At 36.4% G+C, this 20,314-nt stretch overlaps 1 protein-coding gene across 4 annotated transcripts; it reads right to left on the bottom strand.

The window, feature by feature from the left end:
• Window positions 1-329: 329 nt before the first annotated feature.
• LOC145491038 (RNA binding protein fox-1 homolog 3-like) lies at window positions 330-17,750 on the bottom strand. Of its 4 annotated transcripts, XM_081470178.1 has the most exons (10): window positions 17,172-17,750; window positions 16,723-16,983; window positions 8,099-8,329; window positions 7,260-7,313; window positions 6,631-6,723; window positions 5,821-5,890; window positions 4,826-4,937; window positions 3,953-4,006; window positions 2,065-2,101; window positions 330-1,559 (listed from the first exon to the last, which is right to left on the bottom strand). In XM_081470178.1, the coding sequence occupies exons 2-10, from the start codon at window positions 16,816-16,818 to the stop codon at window positions 1,458-1,460; spliced, it is 849 nt and encodes a 282-aa protein (XP_081326304.1). In that variant the 5' UTR covers window positions 16,819-16,983; window positions 17,172-17,750; the 3' UTR covers window positions 330-1,457. The 4 variants fall into 4 exon arrangements, with proteins under 4 accessions (XP_081326304.1, XP_081326303.1, XP_081326302.1 ...); XM_081470177.1 differs by having other exon boundaries at window positions 16,723-17,750; XM_081470176.1 differs by lacking the exon at window positions 17,172-17,750 and having other exon boundaries at window positions 13,055-16,815.
• Window positions 17,751-20,314: the final 2,564 nt, after the last annotated feature.

The following is a 20,314-nucleotide window of genomic DNA, read 5'->3' on the forward strand; positions in this document are numbered from 1 at the left end:
AAGGCCGTTCACGCTATTGTTCAGCAACCAATATTTGCACCCTTTTTCGTACACATACAGACATGGTTGAGGTAGATAGGAGTCCCGGGGGCGGGGAATTGTCTCCTTTTCCCTACCCGGGGACGGGGAATAGGCCGCCGAATAAGAGAAAAAATGTTAAATCCCCGGGGGTATGTCCGGGGGAGGATGGTAACAGGTGGAATTGAACTACGCATAAGGTGCCTTTTAATGTCCCATCACAGGTTTGTAAGTTAGCAACCGGGTACATAATACAAATCCTATAAAATGTGTAGTAGAAGCCATCACTCAATGAACAACAAAGCCATCAATAAACAACAAATTTAAATACATTTTTTTATCATAAGATCAAGAGAAACCCTACATAAGCCTCTCTCTCGTGTCTACAGCCTAAGTATAATTTACACTTTTATTAGAACAAGTAGTAGAGGCCATTACTTTAATCTTATTGACAACATTCAAAACTTGTTAATGTGTTTAATCACCTCAGGCAAAGAGCAAACTTCAAGTCGGGAGGAGAACGGGAGGTATAGCGGGGTAAAGCACGAAGCGCGCTTGCCTTTGCGCTTCGCTCTCGTGTCCCGCGCTTGCGCTCTGCTCCACCCGACCACCCGTTCTCAGTGAAGGCTAACTGAGATTAACTTGAAGCTACCACCATTCTGTAGAAAGACTAACATTTTTTAAGGTAACCATTGCCACTCGGTAAAAGGTTTCATTACTTTTTGACATCTTACCGTTGGCTTCCCAAAACTCTCAGCTGATGAAACATTCAGTTACTGCACGTGCACCTGTCAAACGTCTCAGCCAATCAAAGAGCTAGTAATTGCGCAGGTGCAATTTAAGTCTCCGACTCCTGAGACGATCCTGGTTTCTGATTGGCCAAACAAAACAGAAACCCAACGAAAAGATGTCAAAACTAATTTTCTGTTTACTTTCCACAAAGTACAAATTTGACAACTTGTTAAATTTGTATTGCGAAAAATTGAAAAACAAACAGCTGTACATAAAGGTACTACGCACTGCCTGTAATCTCTGTCATTCGAATGGTCACAATTTATGCTTTCATTCACACTAAGAAATTACAACCACATTACAGTCCTAGAAAAGATTAAAATCATTACCAAGTATTCACGGTTTGAAGCATTTCACTGTAAAAAGTCTTAGGATCTCTCTTTCTTTATCAAATCAAGCCTCAAATAGGACGTTGGCCTGTTGCTTTCTAAGATGAGTGAATGTTTCCTATCCCGAGACCGTCGATCTCTAGAAATCGTTAATTTCTACTATTTACAAGATTGACAATGACCTATACACTTGACGAACGAAGGGTTCTTTGCGAATCACAAAGAACCAGCAATCCATGATTTGTGACTACGTTGTGGATGATATTGTGCAATGGTGTATTGTCCGAATGTATTGTTGCTCTGGTGATTGTCACGTGACTAATACGGTGCGTATCTGTAGCCTGTGCTGTAACTTGTCGGTGGGGCCTGGGGCGGTGCCGCTGGACGGTACGCGGGCGATGGAGCCGCGTATGTGTTTGCCTACGAAGAAGGTAACAATGGAATATCAATGAAGGATTGTTTAAGGCAAATTTCATCAATTTTTAGATGACCACTAAATTGAAGTTGCAACATTTAGAGAGGAAGCCACATCAGCCTTTGCTGGTTTCCACGCGGGTCCTCTGTCCTGGTCGAATTGGAATTTAGACATGTTGGTTTTTGTGGAGGGAGGAAAACTTGAGAACCCAGAGAAAAACCCTCGGAGCAAGGCAAGAACCAACAACAAACTCATCCCACGCATGGCAACGGGCCAGAGTTGAACCTGGGCCACAATGGAGGGAGGTGAGCGTTCTCGCCACTGCGCCATCCCTGCTCCCCACTAATTTCAAACACTAGAAAACAGTCCAAGATCATAATGAACCTAACAACAGTGGTTTTCAAAGATATCAAGTTCATAGGATTATATCAGCTCACAATCACATAAAATTAATTATGATGTGGTAAAATAGGTGGGTAGTGTAAACAACAATAACAACAATTTATTTACCGGGCCATATCCACCACCATAGGGTGCTGCTTCATACCTGTTGAGGAACACAGATAATCATCATGCAAGTTAAAACAGAACAGGATAAGGACACCATAAATGAAATAACACCATTGAAAACAAAAACATTTCACAATCCACTTTTTTCGGATCACTCACGGTTTCTGGTAAACCAGGCTAATAGGACTCGACAAAAATCGTCTCGATATAATGTGTGCTCGATATGCAACGAAGACGTGACTCGTTTAAAAAACCAGGCTCGTTCTTGAAACTTTCGGAAAACGAGACTTGTTTTGACGGAAAACTATTCAAAGAAGACTCGTTCGGAGTGTTCGGAAAACGAGACTCTTTTGAAATAACGAGACTCGTTCGGAAAAACGAGACTCGTTTTGAATAACGAGACTCGTTTGGAAAAACGAGACTCGTTTGGAAAACGAGACTCGTTCGGGAAACGAGACTTATTCAAAAATCGAGACTCGTTCGTGAAACCATTTTTGTTCGTGAAAGGAGGCTAGTTAATTATTAAGTTCTTTTCAGTAAATTGACAACCCGATCAATAGACTGAGTTTGATTTTAATTTCAATGTTAATTGTAAAATTTAAATATTATGCAAAAGTTTTTATTCGCAATCTTACAAACTTTATAAATGCTAACCAGAAACTGTGACTTTAAAAAATCTTAATCTTGAAGCCACACGCGCAGGCTCTCACACGCTTGCCCGGTTCCTTGTGCCTGTGAAATTAAATCTTGCTGTGCCTCTTGATAGGAAATTGTCATAGATTTTTATAAACAGATGGGTAACGCCCCTGAGAACCACATCGGATCGTTTATTTAATTATTTACCAATTATGTCTGTGACTCAATACTGAGCAAGTTGCAGTTTGTAGATAGAATGGTAGAAGCCCTTTATGAAACCTATGGGCTACCAAATTTGAGTTACTGTTGAGAAAAAAAATTTTAAGGATGCAAATGATTTTTAATGACACAAAAAGGCACAACTCGTGGATAAGAATGTTGATTTAGAATCATCTTTTATTTCTTTACCTTATGTATTACACAATGTAGCTTTCATGATGTAGTTTCTAGTACAACAATTTAAAGCAAGCTATTAATATTTGGCCAATCAATTTCTTAGTTATTCATGAACTAAAAAAAAACGTTGCCAAATATGAAACTGACACTTAAACCCTTCCGCGCCCCATGTTCAGACTTCCTTTTGGAGATGAAAATTTTTCGCGTTTCATTTGTTAAATTATCAAGGCTTTTGACACCATCCATAACAATTGAAGTGGCTTCAAGGTTAAGAATTTTTAAAGTCACAGTTTCTGGTTGCCTTTATATCGTTTGTAAGACTGCGACTAAAACGTTTTGCTTAATATTTAAAATTTACAATTAACATTGAAATTAAAAGCAAAATCAATTAGTCGGGTTGTTAATTTAATGAAAAGACAATGAACGTAATAATTAACTAGGCTCCCTTCACAAACGAAAATGGTTTCACGAAGTATTTTTGCTAATAAGTCTCGTTTCCCGAACGAGTCTGGTTTTCTTAACGAGTCTCGTTTTAACGAGTCTCTGCCGAACAAGTCTCGTTTTAAATCTCGTTATTCCGAACTTATTCCGAACGAGTCTCGTTTTTCTTTTTCGAACGTGTCTCGTTTTCCTAACGTGTCTCGTTTTCAACGAGACTTTCAAAACGAGACTCGTTCGGAAAAAGACTCGTTATTCGAAACGAGTCTCGTTTTTCCGAATGTTTCTCAAACGTGTCTCGTTTTCTGAGCGAGTCACGTCTTCATGGCATATCGAGTACCCATTATATCGAGGCGATTTTTGTCGAGTCCTATTAGCCTGGTTTACCAGAAACCATGAGAGATCCCTTTTTTCTTACCCTGTAAAACTTCCTATTCTCCTGGCTCCATAGGTCTGATCATATCCGTCATAACTACCGCAAAAAAAAAAACAACAACAAACAAACAAACAAAAAACAAAATGAAATAAAAAAAAATAAATAAATAAACACAGATGGCAAAAGGTGATCTACGATTATGCTAGAATATTTTTTTATCTGAGCATTAAAAGCAGTAAATTATGGAAAATGATATGTAAATATCAAAAATGAAAATGTAATAATTCATATTTAGGATACTGGGTATTGTAATCGAACCCAGGCCACAATGGTAGAAAGCTGCTCTCACTGATGGGGTTCCACCACCCCATTTCCCAAACAAATAGGGATGTTAAATCGATTGCAACTGTACCATTTAGTAGCTGTGGAAATGTATAATTATAATTAAGTTGAATATTGAAGGAGGTATTTCTTTTGAAGATCAAATTTTTATGGTTAAGTTTCAATGTTTAAGTGAACTGTTTAAAGCAAAGTTTGATCAGCTAAATATTATCAGACTTGGCATAACAAGTCAGGTTGGCATGGTCTATTTTTTGACTAAATGCAAAGGACACCTTGTATAGTGAATCTGTACACAAGTTGGTAATGACATCTAGAAGTGATAACAAGATTCACCAATCCAGAGGGATGATAGCCTTTGCAAACAGCTGACTGACTCAATTCCAAGTTCAAAATCTGCCATCATTTCTTTCCTTAGATCAAGATTTTCTTTTTCTACTAGCCATTAGACTGAGCTATTGGATATCAACCTTGCTGTTGATGGTCATCCAAATTCTCATCACTTATTTGTTTGACAATAGACCAATATTGTATACAGAAATTACATTTTGATCAGAGTGTGAAACAACTGCTCACCCACTATAGGTGCCATCGTATGCTGGCACTTGCGGAGGTTGAATAGTCCTCGTACTAAACTTGTTCACAGGAGAAGCCCGACGAACTCCTCTCATGCCACGGAATGAGGTACCTGAAAAACATAGTCGTTTACTATGGTCAATTTTCTATGTATGTTGTTAGCCAGGAAGGAAGGTAGGACAATGACATGTTTTGTCTATGAGAATGAAGGTTCATATTGCTGAGCAGTCCTTTACTCAAATTTTATCAAGTGGTTTTAAGATGTTTTCTGCTAGTGTTTTATAAACAGCACTGAAAGATATGCAAAAATATCCCCTCAATCACTTACAGTTTACAGTTCTTATATCCTCAGCCCCTTAGTTATCAATTTAGTATTGCAAAAAAAGTACAATCCTGATTTTCTTTGTTTTACAAGCAAACAACTGAAAACGATAATTATCAACTATATTTTGAAGGAGTGTAAAATTTTTCATTTTAATGGTAAACTTGTTACAGGAAAAAAGAGAACCATCACACTAAACAATGAAAGTGTTATTCAGCTTCTGAAAAAGTAGTCAAATACTTCAACTAAAACTTAAAGAGAAATTTCAGTTATAAATATTAAATTAAAAAACAAAAATTTCAATATCACAGAGTTCACATTTTTCATCTTAAAATTTGCAGAAAAGCATACAAATTTGTAATATTTATAACTTATTTCTAATTATTTTATGAAAGGATTGAAGCCTATTTACCACTTGAAATATTTTTGTTAGTGTTTTATTTGATCCTTTGCTCTTTTATTAAAAAGTGAACAACAATATCAAAGATAATATTAGAAACAAGACAATCCATTTTATGTCACAAACATGTTTTGTAGCATTGATCACTATGCTGGATACGAATACTTATCTGCCAATTCAGTACTCCATACTGGAGGACACATGCATTCTCTTACACACAGTACATGCCACTACAGATCAACGAAACGACAAGGGGAACAAAGCATGCTGTACCATTGGTATAGGGTCCTCGATTTTGGCCCGGACTTTTTTTGGCGTGCGGTCGAGGGGTTGCATTGTTTACCTAAGTGAAAAATTATCAGTGTCAATGTGAAATCATGCAATACATGCAGGAATAAAATGTGTTAGTGTTATGTTTTAGCATTTCCTATTTTAACCTTTTCACTCCTCAGAGTCACCAAGTTCAAATCTGAAATAAATTCAAATCCCTATTTTACCAACAACACTTTGTCATAAAAGCAGTGTTCAATAGTTTTCCTTTGAACGGTCTCATGTTTTGCTTTATCCACAAAGTCAAAAGTAAGAATCAGACAAATACTCTCAGGCCTTATATTGCACCCTGGAAATTTCAACCAGTTTGTTTGTACATGATTGTATATTGATAGCATTAATTTGTCAGTAGTCTTGTATGCTTTAGGCAATATATATGTGAATTCTATTTTATGCTTTTGTAAAATACAAATGGCTTGTGCAAATCATCTGATTCTCAGACAGATACTGAAATAGAGCCATGAGATAATTTTCTGCAAATTGCTTCTTTGTAGTATTTGTCGAATGGAAGACCATGTGCATGGCTAATTCGCTTAATGATATGCCTAACATCAATTCAAGGTAGCTTTTGTGAATAAGATATTTTGACTTGAAGTTTGACCCTCAGAGTGAAAAGGTTAATCTAATTGGAATATGTATGATGAATACTCACAGTGAAGATGCGGTAAGCTGTGAACTGATGAAAAGAAGTAAATTAAAGCGAAATGCAAACCACCTAGCGACTAGCTATACAACAAGAAGTTCATGTCAAACCTCTATCTTTCTTCCATCCACAATGGTGCCATTCAGCTTTTCCCGAGCTTTCATTGCATCCGCAGAATTTGCAAATGTGACAAAACCAAATCCCTACAAAATAAATATTGTTTATCTATTTAACATTTATTTCTCTATTTAACATTTCTTTATTTTCATGACAACCGTATTAGTTCTAAAAAATATCTGTATATCCAAGTCAAGGATGGTTATTGGGAAGGGGGGGTCTCAAATGCTGAACATTTAAAAAGAAAACATGAATTTTCCAGAGCAGTTTGGGTTGGGTTTCTAACCAATAAATCCTTTGCAGGAAGGGTAAGAATATTTTCTGGATCTTGATGTAATATTTCAGTTGACCGCTTTGCTTCGATTCATATGAAAACGCCCTGAGGCCACAAGATTAGGATTAAAGACAATAAAGTATAGTCAAAATGCATTTAATTTTTCCTACAAATAATCTCTACCAACACTGTAATTAATATTATTATAATGTAGATTGCCCTCAACTTAGCCCAGGATTGAAGAAAATGAGGCCTGAAAAAAGACCAACATACTCACTACCTATGCTGCATTTTTATACTGTCTGATAAAGACAGTAGCATTAGCGCCAGTGTAAATTAGATAGATACCTTTGATCCTCGTTCATTGTAGATTATTTCACAGTCCGCCAGAGTACCAAATTGCTGTGAAAAGATCAAAATGTTTGTTTGCATGACTGACAGATAGAGGAAATAAGAAATAAAGGACTATTAGTCAGAAGTCTGTAAGTTCAGTATTTTATGGTATTTGGTAAAATAGTCCTCATTTGGGCAAAGTTGCCCTATACATGTACTAATGCTGCTTTCCACTGAAACACAGTTACTAACAGTAGTAATATTTGAGGTTGGGATACTAGTCTATGAAAGGTTATCACCTGACATTATATTAGGAGGGCCTCACAATTATTAGTTGGTATCCATTTGTGACACATCTCATAGAAGAAAATACACTGCGGTGAAAGTTTTTCTTCCACAAATACAACACAAGGAAATTTGGAAACATTGTGTTATATGCTCTAACCAACTAAATGTATATCAATTTGAACCAATCAGGCACCGTTCTTATCTGATACTATGCCATAGAAAATACAGCCAATCAGAATACATGAAGGCCTATGTGTATACTTGATGATATTACACCCAACCTTCCCATCTCGAGCTCCATTGCTTGTATTGGCCACTATATCTTCTATGTTACGGCAGTATAAAATAGTTACACAACAATTTCTTGTGGTTTCCCATAGGATACCCCCACTCCCCTAAACACATTCTACTTAAGGCTGGTGTGCATAACAAAAAAATAAAAGCAACTCATGGGTTATTTGACTGACAGGTATACCACTTGAAAGCGTCCCATGTAGTATGTATATGTAAATGCATGGCAAATTTTAGTATTTTCTAAATAACAGAGCCAACAAATGAGTACAAACCCCAAACATTTGAACTAGATCATGATCTCTAAATCTAAAAGGGATATTGGTGACGTGCAGTCTCTTTGGTCCTGTGTCACCATTCTGAATCAGAACTTCAGATGGCTGAAGCTGGTGGGTTTGTGTCTGCAACTGCTGCAACTGCTGTGTTGTGTCGATGGATGGGGGAACAGCCACCTCTGTGTAGGGTTGAACGGCGAGCGGTTGAGTGTACTGAACACCATTGCTGACCTGTTGAAATGAAACATATAAGAAACATTTAACTGGCTCCAAACCTTAAATGGTTTATCAAGTAAGGCTGTGTTAACTCTTGGCGCCCAAGCACTGGTGCCTGGGAACCTGCAAAAAGAGTGTTGCGTTCAGACACAGTGTACTCTAACCATTTAGTGCCTGAGTACAAGGTCGAGACCTTTTCCCTGGGCACAGGCACTGTACCTGATTTCTGATGTGAGTACTTGGAAAAAGGTGTGTTCACATTAAAACCCAGAATGAATTGTACTTGGGCACCAAGTGTGAACATACAGTAGCCTAAGTATCTGAATATCTGAATATGATAATTATTACACAACAAGCTAAAAAACTGGCCTTCATTTCAAAGGACCACCATCTTGGATTTCAAAACTGATTTGCAGGGGTTTCATTATTGTTTTCAGCTGGAGGGAATCTGCTTTTCACAGGCGGGCAAAATTTTTTGAACTGAACTTCTTTATGAGAAAAACTTTCCTCTGGATGGTCAAACCAGGTGGACAAAATTAACCTCACAGCCGGTCAATTTGCCTGGTGCCTGGCCCTTAATGAAACTCCTGGATTTGAAAGAACAAAAACAAAATGCGATGCAACAGCTGCAACAATTTTAAAAAACCAAAAGCTTATAAAAACTAAAAACTAAACAAAACACCTATGAACAAAGTTCGGTAAAATACCCTTCAAAAACAAGGTTGCCAAGAAACACCAAGACATACAACCAAAAAAAAAATGACATGTATCAGCTTTGTTTCCTAATGGGTATTAGGAAAAGTCTTAAATTTTGGCCTTTAATGTTTGAGCACTTTTAAGCACTAAGTTAAATTTAGAATCTGCATATAGGGGAACTTTCTGCCCCCTTCCAGACAGAATAGGACTAGGAGATAATTATTAAAACTTTTCAGTCAGTGTACTATCTATAAAATTTAATTTACAAAAACAGAGGCCTGTTAAGAAAGTTAACTTTTCTATTTCTTTTATTAATTAAAATAAATTACCAATTTTCTTTTCATTCTATGATAGCAAAAAAAATAAATAAATGTTAAACAAAATGTTAAAATTGGTGACTTCATAGAAACTTTTCATTGAAAAGTGTGCAACCTCACTAAATAATTAATTTGCTAATTGTATTCTTCTGAGGGAAGAACAAACCCTTACTTACTGATATTAATAATTTACGAGTATGGCACCAGAATCTGAAACAACCTGCCCCCAAGTTAGTTTTGACTTGAAAAAACATATCACTAGATTTACATTAATTAACCTGATTGACACAATTAGCCAAAGACCCTGCCTTGGTATTTTGTTTGGTGAAAATTATTTGCTATTACTCTTAACTATTAAACTAAATGAAAACACAGAACCACATACTGTGATCTTTAAGACTGTGACTACAGAGAAATAACATTATTATACGCTGCTGCACCAGGGACAATGAATGTAGTTTCTTTCTATTGAAACACAAGTTAGGACACAATGAAATTATATTTTCCTCTGTTTACTAGTGTATTTTGATGTGAAAGTTACAGACTGACTGAATGAACAGACTGTGTTATAATAACATCCTGGCAGGATTGGATTAAAAAAAAACATCTTGTCAAGTCTTTAACTTAACAGAAACATTGAACTAAAACACAATTTTGCCAGATAAAATACAGCACTTGTTCAAGGGTATTTTACATGATAATGAGAATATGGAGAATTTCAAAAATCAATTTTGCCCCATTTTGGCTTAAAACTTGACACTACCAAGCGAAGATCACCAAGTTTACTTCATTCTGACCTCTACAAAGTCTAGAGGTATTTAGCAGATTCAAGATGAAATAGTTTGAACACAGGGATGCACTAAATCTAACTCTGAATGTGCTACATTATCGATGCAAACACAACCATAGCCAATGTCTGGCTTACCAACTGAATCTACAAGACCACAAAGATGTTCAACTTTAAGTTAGACAACTTTACCTCCATTATGTAAATCCTTAGTTTCCGCTGTGACCCCTGCATGTATATGTAGTTTAGATGGCTTTCAAACAGTCTAATTCTTAGTTTCTACGCAATGTATGAATAATTCAGCACCACTGCCCTACCAGCTGCAAAGCACTCTAAGATTTAAGGTTCATTAACAGACCATTTTCACCTCAATGTCTTCCTACAAAGGTCTCGCCTTAAAACATAGCTATTATCAAGCTCTAAATCCAGAGTAATTAAATGAAAACAACAGGTCATTACCTAACTGGTTGAAATAAGCAAATTGCAGATGATTGGGTCAACCATGCAACAGAGGAAAGTAAACATTTACAATATGGACTTGATAATGGGAAAGAATATAATTATACAAACTCTCCGCACATAACCAAAGGTAGTGTGGCCAGCATGTTGGGAGAATTTATATCATCAATCTCAGTTTTTGTGTTTAAAATCATTTGCTTCAAAGGTCAATGAATCTGGCAAAATACAAAATACACAGGAAAAAACAACTTGTACTGATATTTTCAGACTTAGCTTCTGGTAAGCTTTATACAACTTTTAAACTTTTATAAAACAATTTAAACTTAGAATGCAAGTAAATAAAAAAGATTTAGCAACCTATTTTACATGTTGTTAATGAACTGTATTTAAAATGTCTACAAAAGTACATGTAGGCACTTTTTAAGACACTGATAAATTTGTGTGAAATATGAACTTCATGGCATTAATTTAACCAGCTATTGAGAAGCACAAATAGTAATTTTCTTTTAAATTATGAAGCAAACTTGTATTAATTTCATGGCAGCACAATATTTATCACACTAACAATAATTCCAAACTTATGTACCAATAGCTCTGATTCCTTTCATTTAGACGGTATTCATACATGTACGCTGTCTGGCTACATGTAAAGCATTTTAATTTTCCATTGGTTATGATCTCACCCATAATACTTAAATCTGTTACACACAAAATAATTTAAGCAGAAATAGTCTTGAAAGTAAGTTACTAGCTTTTTTTTGCATTTGTGAAACTTTCAATTGTGAACCTGTACAATGGGGTATCTCAAAAAGTGATATAACATCATTTTTATTATTAGACCTCTACCTTTCACATTCAGGTCAGCATCATAATATGCACTTATATACATGTACTGTATTTAATTTACAAAGCACCTGCAAGGGAGAGGTAAGAGAATATGGAGGGTACCTAGGGGAACGTATTCATGAGAGGAACATCTCCCAGATTAACTGGGAGTCTCCTAGATTCAGACTGAATCTCCCAGTCTCCCATCATATGGGTCACCAGCAATCTCCCAGACATGAAAGAAAATGCTACATGATTTTCACAATTATTTCTGTCAATTTTTGGCATTTTTGGGGGGAACTTTTGGCATATTTGATGCACTTTTAAAATAATAATAGTAAACTAATGTTTTAAGAGGAGGCCTCCAATCACCTAGGGGCGGTTTTCAGGAGGCTCCTCTGAAAAAAAAAAAGTCTCGAATATATATTAAACGTCTAAAATACAAAAGTAATAAAAGCTAAAAACGTGATACTAAAACTTAAGTTTAAAACTAGAACTAGGATTAAAAATCTACTGCTAACTAAGGTCAAAAATGGTTAAGTAAAAACTGTTTCAGTTTGTATTTAAAAATCCTTTTTGGTATAAGTTTCTTTAGCTCACTTGGCAGTGAGGCCCAACCGGTTATTGCTTTATAATACATTTTGTTTCTGCCCCATTCTGTTCTTGGCAAAGCTCTAATTTTAACAGCATTTTAATGGAGGACTGGTGGTCTTCCAGGTTTCAATTTGTTTTTAGGTTGTCATCTCTGGAGGAGGGAGGGGCACTAATCTACATGTAAAATGATCTTTCTTGACATGACTCCAACAAGGACACTCTTTAAATTTACACAAGAAAGTCTGTTTGGCGAATGTTTATTGGATTAGCACGTTACAAAAATACCCTTTGTCTGAAATCCAAGTTAAAAACAAACAGAGAAACATCCATTAAAAAACATTTTTTCATCACATATTAATTAAAATAAAATTGTAAGTTATCATGAGCTATTGACTGTTTTTTCCCCACAGAATTGGAAACACTACAATGTAATATGCTTGCAGTTTTAAATTAAAGTTTTCAACAAAATTATCTGACAAAATGGAATAAAAGAAATTGTAATGAACAAAATAAATGAATATTTCATAACATTCACCATGTACATTGTAAGCACTGTATACTGAATCAAAGCTGCTTATTGCATTCTCGATTGCATTTATTTCACAAAAGAATTAAAAAAAAACACATTTTGAAATTTAATATTTTTGTTATGCTTCTAAAGCACCTCAACCATTTTCATTTGCCAAAAAAACATGGAAATTTAATTAGCCATCATTGACAAATTCCACATCTTATTGTGTTCACAATATATTGTTTCTTCAACCTGAACCACATACAAAATTAATAAATTTGAGGACGAAAAGTTTTCGCATTTCTTCACTCACATTTGATGCATATTCATCCGAGGGTTACACTAACTATTAATAGTTATTCACATCAAAAATCGTATGGTTATAGAGAAAGTTTTAAGATCAATCCCTAAGGCATATGTTGAAAAAATGTAGAAAATGCAAGGTTATCTTGCACAGCTCAATACAATGTCATCCCACTATATTGAATAACTCAAAAATCAAGATTCAAGTACACTTCAGCTATTTAAATTAAATATCTAACAAGACTTACGTAAATGCCATAGAAGTCCATGGTGTTCTGTAGTAAATCGGTTTTATTAAGAATGACACTGAGCGTAAATGGAGTGTGCTGCTTTTTATTAATAGGAACAAAATGAGACACAATTATAAGTTCCACGCTCATTACTAAATTCACCTCAAATTAGCAATCAGGCCAATCAGAGAACGAATACATAAACACCAAAGAGCACAGATGTGTGGCAGATCATCTGAGAAACAGACCCACAATCCAAATTACAGACAGCAAAGTGTGAAAACTTCAACCTTTGATAGAACTCTACTAAAAGCCAAGATGAAAATCATCACCTGATCACTGTAACATTAACTTACACCTGTGTTTTCCATCTTCAAAAAGATCTTATTTCTCATACAAGCTGATTAGTTTTTCTTTCTGTGGTTTTGTGATAACATTTTTGTACGAAATTTTAATAAAAAAACATGATCAATAATGTTCCTGCAGTGAGAAATAACAGACCAAACACTCAATACCAACACAAAACATGATCATGGTTATTTACTGTATAATAGCATGACTGACAACAATGATTACTGCACATTAGTATGTTAGACCTGAAGCAAACAACAATTTATTTACTTCTTAGAATAATGGAAAGCCTCATTCCAAACTAAAATATTTATAACCCAATACTATTTTTATGTTCATTAGATACAAATCTACATGATATGACCATTACTGGATTACAAATAAAAGTAAAAAGTCCAAAGATTTACACAGCTTTAAAATCATTCAAAAACTAAGCACAATGCATAACATCACATGTAACGTGGAAAATTTCACAAACTTTGGTAAAACATGTCACATTGTCATACTCAGTCTGTTAACAATTTCAGGCAAGGGTTTCTGTTTTTCATAACAACTGTTTTATTTAAAAAATAAACTCTTGCCACAAATGACACTTTTGCCAGCAATGGTTTAATTTTATTACAAAGCACAAAGAAAGGGTAGAAAATCTACAGGCCTGGGGAAGGAGGGGGGGGGGAGGGGAGGGGGGAAGAATGGTAATAAACATCTGTAAGTTTGAGAAGCACAAAGCAAAGAAGGTTGTCCTAAGCGTTTGGAATTTTTTCCTGAATTTTGTTTAAAATACACTATCTGCTATCACATATATACAGTGTATGTAGTGCTTGTAGTTAACTTGTTATTTCTTGTTTCTCTTGCTGTGAATTTTTTGACCTTTGCATACTCAGAATTTCTTTAGATTGCCAGTAATAAATTTACTTAACTAAATTTTTTCTCAATGCTCAAGAAAAATCTTGAATTCCAACTTACCCTTCAGACAAGAAGCTCTCAAATTTTGCTTGCCCTGGGCATGTCTTGGGTTACATTTTTTTATGTTTAGTTGGTGGACCACTTTCCTAGGCCCTTGCCCATCGGGCAAGTGAGAAAGAAAAGTTTCTTACCTAGCAGTAAAATCTACTTGCCCTGGATGACCAGGCGACACTTTTTTCAAGCCCTGCAGTCTCCAGCCAACAAGACCCATTCTGCACTTTTGCTTGCATAACACTTTAGCTGGTACCCAGCCCCAGCAAATAAGAAACAGCAATAATTATTACGCTCTCTTCTGTCTCAGAACATTTTCTGTTGTACACAAGCCTTGTAAGTCCAACATAATCAACCATCATCAATCATATATATTATCATCTATCCTGTCATCATCATCATCATTTATTTGTCACGTAAATATCACCATTGTATAGCAACCATGTCAAAATGTTTTGTAGTATACATCTCTGCCAGTAAAAAGAATGCCAGTGATGTATTTCTAATGGTTGTGATACAGTATAAGTGAACTCCAATGTGAAGTGTAAATAGCTTATTGTATGCTGCAAAATTGCCACCTGCCAGCACATCAGGAGCAAAAATGATTCCCTATTGAAGAATCGAGGAAATTATGCTCACTTTTACATGTAAATTATGCTGAAGGAATTTGAATTTTTACCACGTATATAAAGTTATCAACTTAACTCAACTCAACAACATTTTTGATGGGGGCTGTGCAGAGCACTCAATGAATCATGGAACAAACACAAATTCTCCTTATGTTCTCCATAAGTAATGCAAATTGGTAACTGGATTTTTTTCAAGAAATTATCAAGATATTGATGACTATTGGGACACGGTTCCGTCAACTTTGACCTCACAAGATGATTATGGCCATCTTGCAAGTGTTGAATTTCAAAATGTTTAAGTATCTTATCTTTCCAAAAACCCTTAAAATAATGAGAAATATTTTATCAACACTTAACCTGGAAGTTCTGTACCTAATATCACTCACTAAATGAACACAAGCCTGATCTCAATATATCTAAGCTGTTTTTAAGAGTTGAATCATTTATCAGTGTGTTTAAATTCTGTCTTCAAATACAAACATTCTGCATTAATCAGCCAATACTGTCTGTACCTCTAAATAAAGTGCTTTGTTTTCTAGCCCTGTATGAGAATGTTCGCGATTTCAAACCTGATATGCTTCGTGTGGTAACATTGTGCTTCCACAAACTTTGCAGATAAATTCTGGAACAGGTTCCATTCACTTTTAAGGTTAACTCGAGGGTAGAAATGACTAAACAAAAGAGTTTCCCGTGCACTTTCAACAAGGCGTCTTCACTACCGACAATAGATAGTGTCTGGGTAATGAATACTTCTTTTATTAATCAAGATTTTATTTTTACTTCAAAACTTAAGCTGTCAGACATTTGATACTTGTCTCGTAGAATCCAATAAAGGCAAGCTGCCTCTCTCAAGCGATTTCATCGAGAGATACCTTTTCACAGCAGATCGAATGCACGATAATTGCGCTGGTCAGTACAATTTCGCCAGCGGACAGGAGGAAGCTTATCAGAAGAAACAAAATATACGCCACGGCGATTAATCGCGATCTCACCATTCGCCAGGTGTAAATATAAACGATAGTTTAGTCTATTTAGAAAAGCGTTCTCACTGTGAAATACGATAGGCGAGATTTGCTGGAAGCTTTTCCTAAATTTGGCGTGGAGTGCCCGGAGAACGCGCGAATGAAAGCGATTAGGCTGTGAATAAACATAGGAACGTGAAGGCGGAAACGTCCCCCCAGTGCACAGATAAAGAAAACTCTGCGTATCCTTCGAACAAATACCTTTGAAACTAACAATTGCAAGTTTGTTATTCCTCCAAAAATAGTGAACAGATTCCCACGAGCTAATTTACGTACTGCAGTGAACGATCGCAGAGCGCTTGTCACAATTTCTTCTCCCATCAAAACATTTTTGTGTAATCCGAATGCGTCAAAATAAAATCATCAGTATTTCACAACAATTTACTGAACTTAACTCTAAGCCTTTGTCGTCCGTTATGAATTGCTAATTTGGAACAAAGTTTTATTTTCTTTCACTGGTAACCTCAAGATCGTCAGTCCACAACATCCCAAACACGCGTAGGCGGAAACTTTGCTAATTTCCAGCGAAAAGGCTGATTTCCATTCGCGATTTTGTGACAACAATCAACAACTCTAGTTCAAAATTATTAGACGTATATAAATTGGGCTGGATACTGGTTTTCTATGGAATACATCGATGTTCATAATTAACCAACTGTCAAAGATACGAGGGCAGCTGAACCGCAGAAAGTCAGCAGACCAGACCGCCAAACTTGAGCTTACTTACCGGTTCGTGTTCACATGAATTCGGCACGATTTCTGTCGTTCCATTTGCCGTCGAAGCCACCTCCGCTGGCAAAGAACTCACAGTCTGTTGTTCCATCGACGAATCGAAGAGAACCCGTAGAAAATGATTGTAAAATGCAACAAAGAAATTGAAATTTCCTCGCTGTCAACTTTCAAGAATCCTCTAAACTGTCCTGAATTATCCGCGCCAATCATTTTCCGCCGACCACATGGTATGGCAGACACAGACGATAAAGTCTACCTAAGGAGGGGAGGGAGGAGGTAATTTATCAAACTCTTTCTTATTAGGAAGACAGAACAGTTTTTCAAAAATTTTACCTTAGTTCAATGAGCTAAACTTCATTTTTGATCAAACTTGTACCAACTTGTACCATTATAGCAGAAAATGCAGCTCATCTTTTTAACAGTTTTCTTGTAATTAAATTTTACCTCTGCCTACCCCCGTAAAGAAACTAGTTAGCACTTGGCACTTGCAAATGTCAGCACCTGCAAATCGACGAAAAACGCGAAAACAAATTAACTCTTTTGCAAACTAAATAACTGCCACAAAACACAAACCATATATTGGTGGTGTATTCTGACCCACTATTTGTTTACTGAAAATAAATGATACGCTATCCACCGGCAAATGAATCTCTTTTCCAACATTTTCAGGCCGGTTGTTGCTACAGTTACGATCAAAATAAACACTTGCCAAAGGAGCAAATTACCAACCCTTGCATGTCAGATTCCTACTAAGGCAGAGTATTAAATTAGATTGTAGATCAAAATCGCAAAAAGAAAGAGAGACAAAAAAAGAGATATGTTGTCTACTACATCTAACCAGAGATATGCATATCGTTACGAGTTTCGAGTGGCACTTTAAGTGACTAATCTTTGTTCGATTCATAGACTCTGCTATTCTTTGCCTTGGGAGAGTTTTTCAGTCGATCATTCTTGACACTAGCCAAGCTTTACAAGTGGGTAATCTTCTCTCCTTAGACCGCTCAAATCTAACTCCAAACTACCATGTGAGATGATTTTGGAAAACAATATATTCAAATTCGTTTGCGTCAATGTTTTTCGAAGTGGCAATTACTGAATGCAAATAGTTAGTTTTGTCCTTTTATCGGCCAGCAGGTGGCAATTTATCCTTGAGGTTTCGAAGCCCTTAAGACAGGTGATTGATGTACCGTATATAAGGCGATGCCGCGAAGTCATCGTCCAAAATCATTATCAGGATCACACGAGAAACGAACAGATGCCTAAGAATAAATTACAGTAATATGCATGCTGAGAATCGCGAATAATAACAGCTCCACCGGAAAAAAGAAGAGGCTGAAAATATCATCTTGAAGTAATGTGAAGGACAAGAAATATGAGGTGTACCTTGAAAGCTTTTGCCTTTGCGCTTTAATTGCGTTCGTTTTAAGTTAGAGTTTCAAGACGGATTCGTTTAATTTCTGGTCTAGTGTCTTAGAACTTAATTACTTGATTTATGAATTCAGGGAAAGAACCTGCGCTTTAATTTATCGGAAGAGTTTAGAGGGTATAATTTTTACATGTAAAAACTATATCTTAACACAAAGTCAGTGGTGAATGAACTCATAAAATAGACAATGGCGGCCCCATGGGCGTTGTCAAATGATTTTGAAAAAAAATGGCTTTATACGTTAATCATGTTTTTTTTTTTTTTTTCACTTTAAAGCTGCGGTCGTTAATTTTTCATGACAACAGTGCAAAGGGTATTTCAACTAATAAAACACATAAAAAATCACTCAATTCTGACTGGCTAAGAGCCGAGTGCAGTTTATGTGTTACCAGGAGCCATAATCGGGGACGGAGACCGTAAGCCTTGGGATCCACGCGCACCTATGATATGGGACAATTTTTCTATTTTTAGAACAAATTGCGCCATTCTGACGTCATATATCCGCGCGGATCCACGCACATGTCGTGGGCTCTCACGTGGATGTTTTCACGTTGCGTGATCAAATGGTGAGAGTTAAGAGACCTTGAGAGATTATCTTGCGTATTTTTCACAGCGATGGCAGGGAATAAGGCAGGAAATACGAACCAGGGCGCTTATATGTAGTTTTATGCTCTGAGCTAACGGAAAAGGTGGGTTTTTCAGGGTCGAAAACAATACTTCAATTTCGCGCTGTGAATGAATAATTAGGCTGATTTAGCAAGGGAACGGGAACGTCACTTGACGACGGCGCGCGCAGTACAAACACCCAAATATGGTCAAATTAGAACAGAATTCAGGTTATTCCGCGCGCCCTGCAGTCGTCATCTGACCATATTTGGGTTTTTGTACTGCGCGCGCCGTCGTCAAGTGACGTTCCCGTTCTCTTGCTAAATCAGCCTAAATATCTGCTCGCGCTAGTCGTACGAGTAAGATTGTGCGTTTGTTCTATAAAGAAAAGTTATGCAATAAAACTCTCTACTCTGGTATCGAGTTAATTTGTGGGTTTCTCAGACAATGGTTAATCATAACCAAAACCTGTTTTGATGGTTTCTTATTGTTTCTGCTTGTTTGGTGAGTTTGCAAAAGTTTTTGAAAGGAAAGTCTGACGCGTACAATTAGCTCATTTGGATAGTACAGCTCGTGCACTTTCAAGTTCGAGTCGGTGTTTTCAATTGTCAACAAATCTTGACAAAGATTTCTTTCGTTATCTTTTGTTCTGAGATGCTGCAACAAACGGAACGCAAAAAAAGGCTGCTAACATCATGTGTGTTTCCTCAACATAAGCACAGTGAAGTTTTACACTGCGAAAATGAAAATAGACAAGGAGTTTTGATAACTCGATCAACAAAATCGCAATCGTTATTCGAAGTTGATTAAAGAAAACGTCATCGTAACTTTGCTGATTATTTCTGCTTTATTCACATATTTTCAGCTTAGCTTTTAATATGTTCTCAAACATTTATCAATCTTAAACATATTTAAAAACTATAGAGTTGATGTTTGAGTTCGATGTACGCTTTCACACGAAAGTGCGGCGGAAGTACAATTTGTCATGTTTACTGACTGTACAAAACACGCATCGGCGGGCGCTCTAATTCATCGACAACAGAGAATTTACTGGATTTTTACACGGATAAAACTGAGCAGTATCTGGGGACGTAAAGTTACTAGGCCTTGATGAAACATCAAGCGTTGCTTACAATTCAGGCGAAACTCAAACTGACCAAACTAGCCATTATTTTGTTTTACTTTTCAGTCGCGATAGACTGGCAAATTCCTCGCAAGCGTGTGGCAAGAGGAGCCAGGAAACTATGAAGTCCTGAAGCTCTGCTATATCTAAATATATCCAGCTAGTTTTTCGCTGTGTAATGGAAAAGCTGTTAATCTTCAACTTATGTGAAATTTAAAGTGGAGTAATGTACAGCTCATGTAAAAGAACCATCCCTCGGAACACAACTTGGTCAACGATATATATAAGCTTAAAGCGGAACATACCTAAATTCGACACTGTCTTACTCCACTCAAACTGGAGCAGCTTACGACGAGCAAAATCCCAACAGGCGTAAACGCGTTGAGTTGTGGACCAACTGAAAAACATGAAAAATTTCGGGAATTTCGGACA

The sequence above is a fragment of the Orbicella franksi genome, chromosome 6 (genome assembly GCF_964199315.1).
Source record: "Orbicella franksi chromosome 6, jaOrbFran1.1, whole genome shotgun sequence".
Lineage (NCBI taxonomy): Eukaryota > Metazoa > Cnidaria > Anthozoa > Scleractinia > Merulinidae > Orbicella > Orbicella franksi.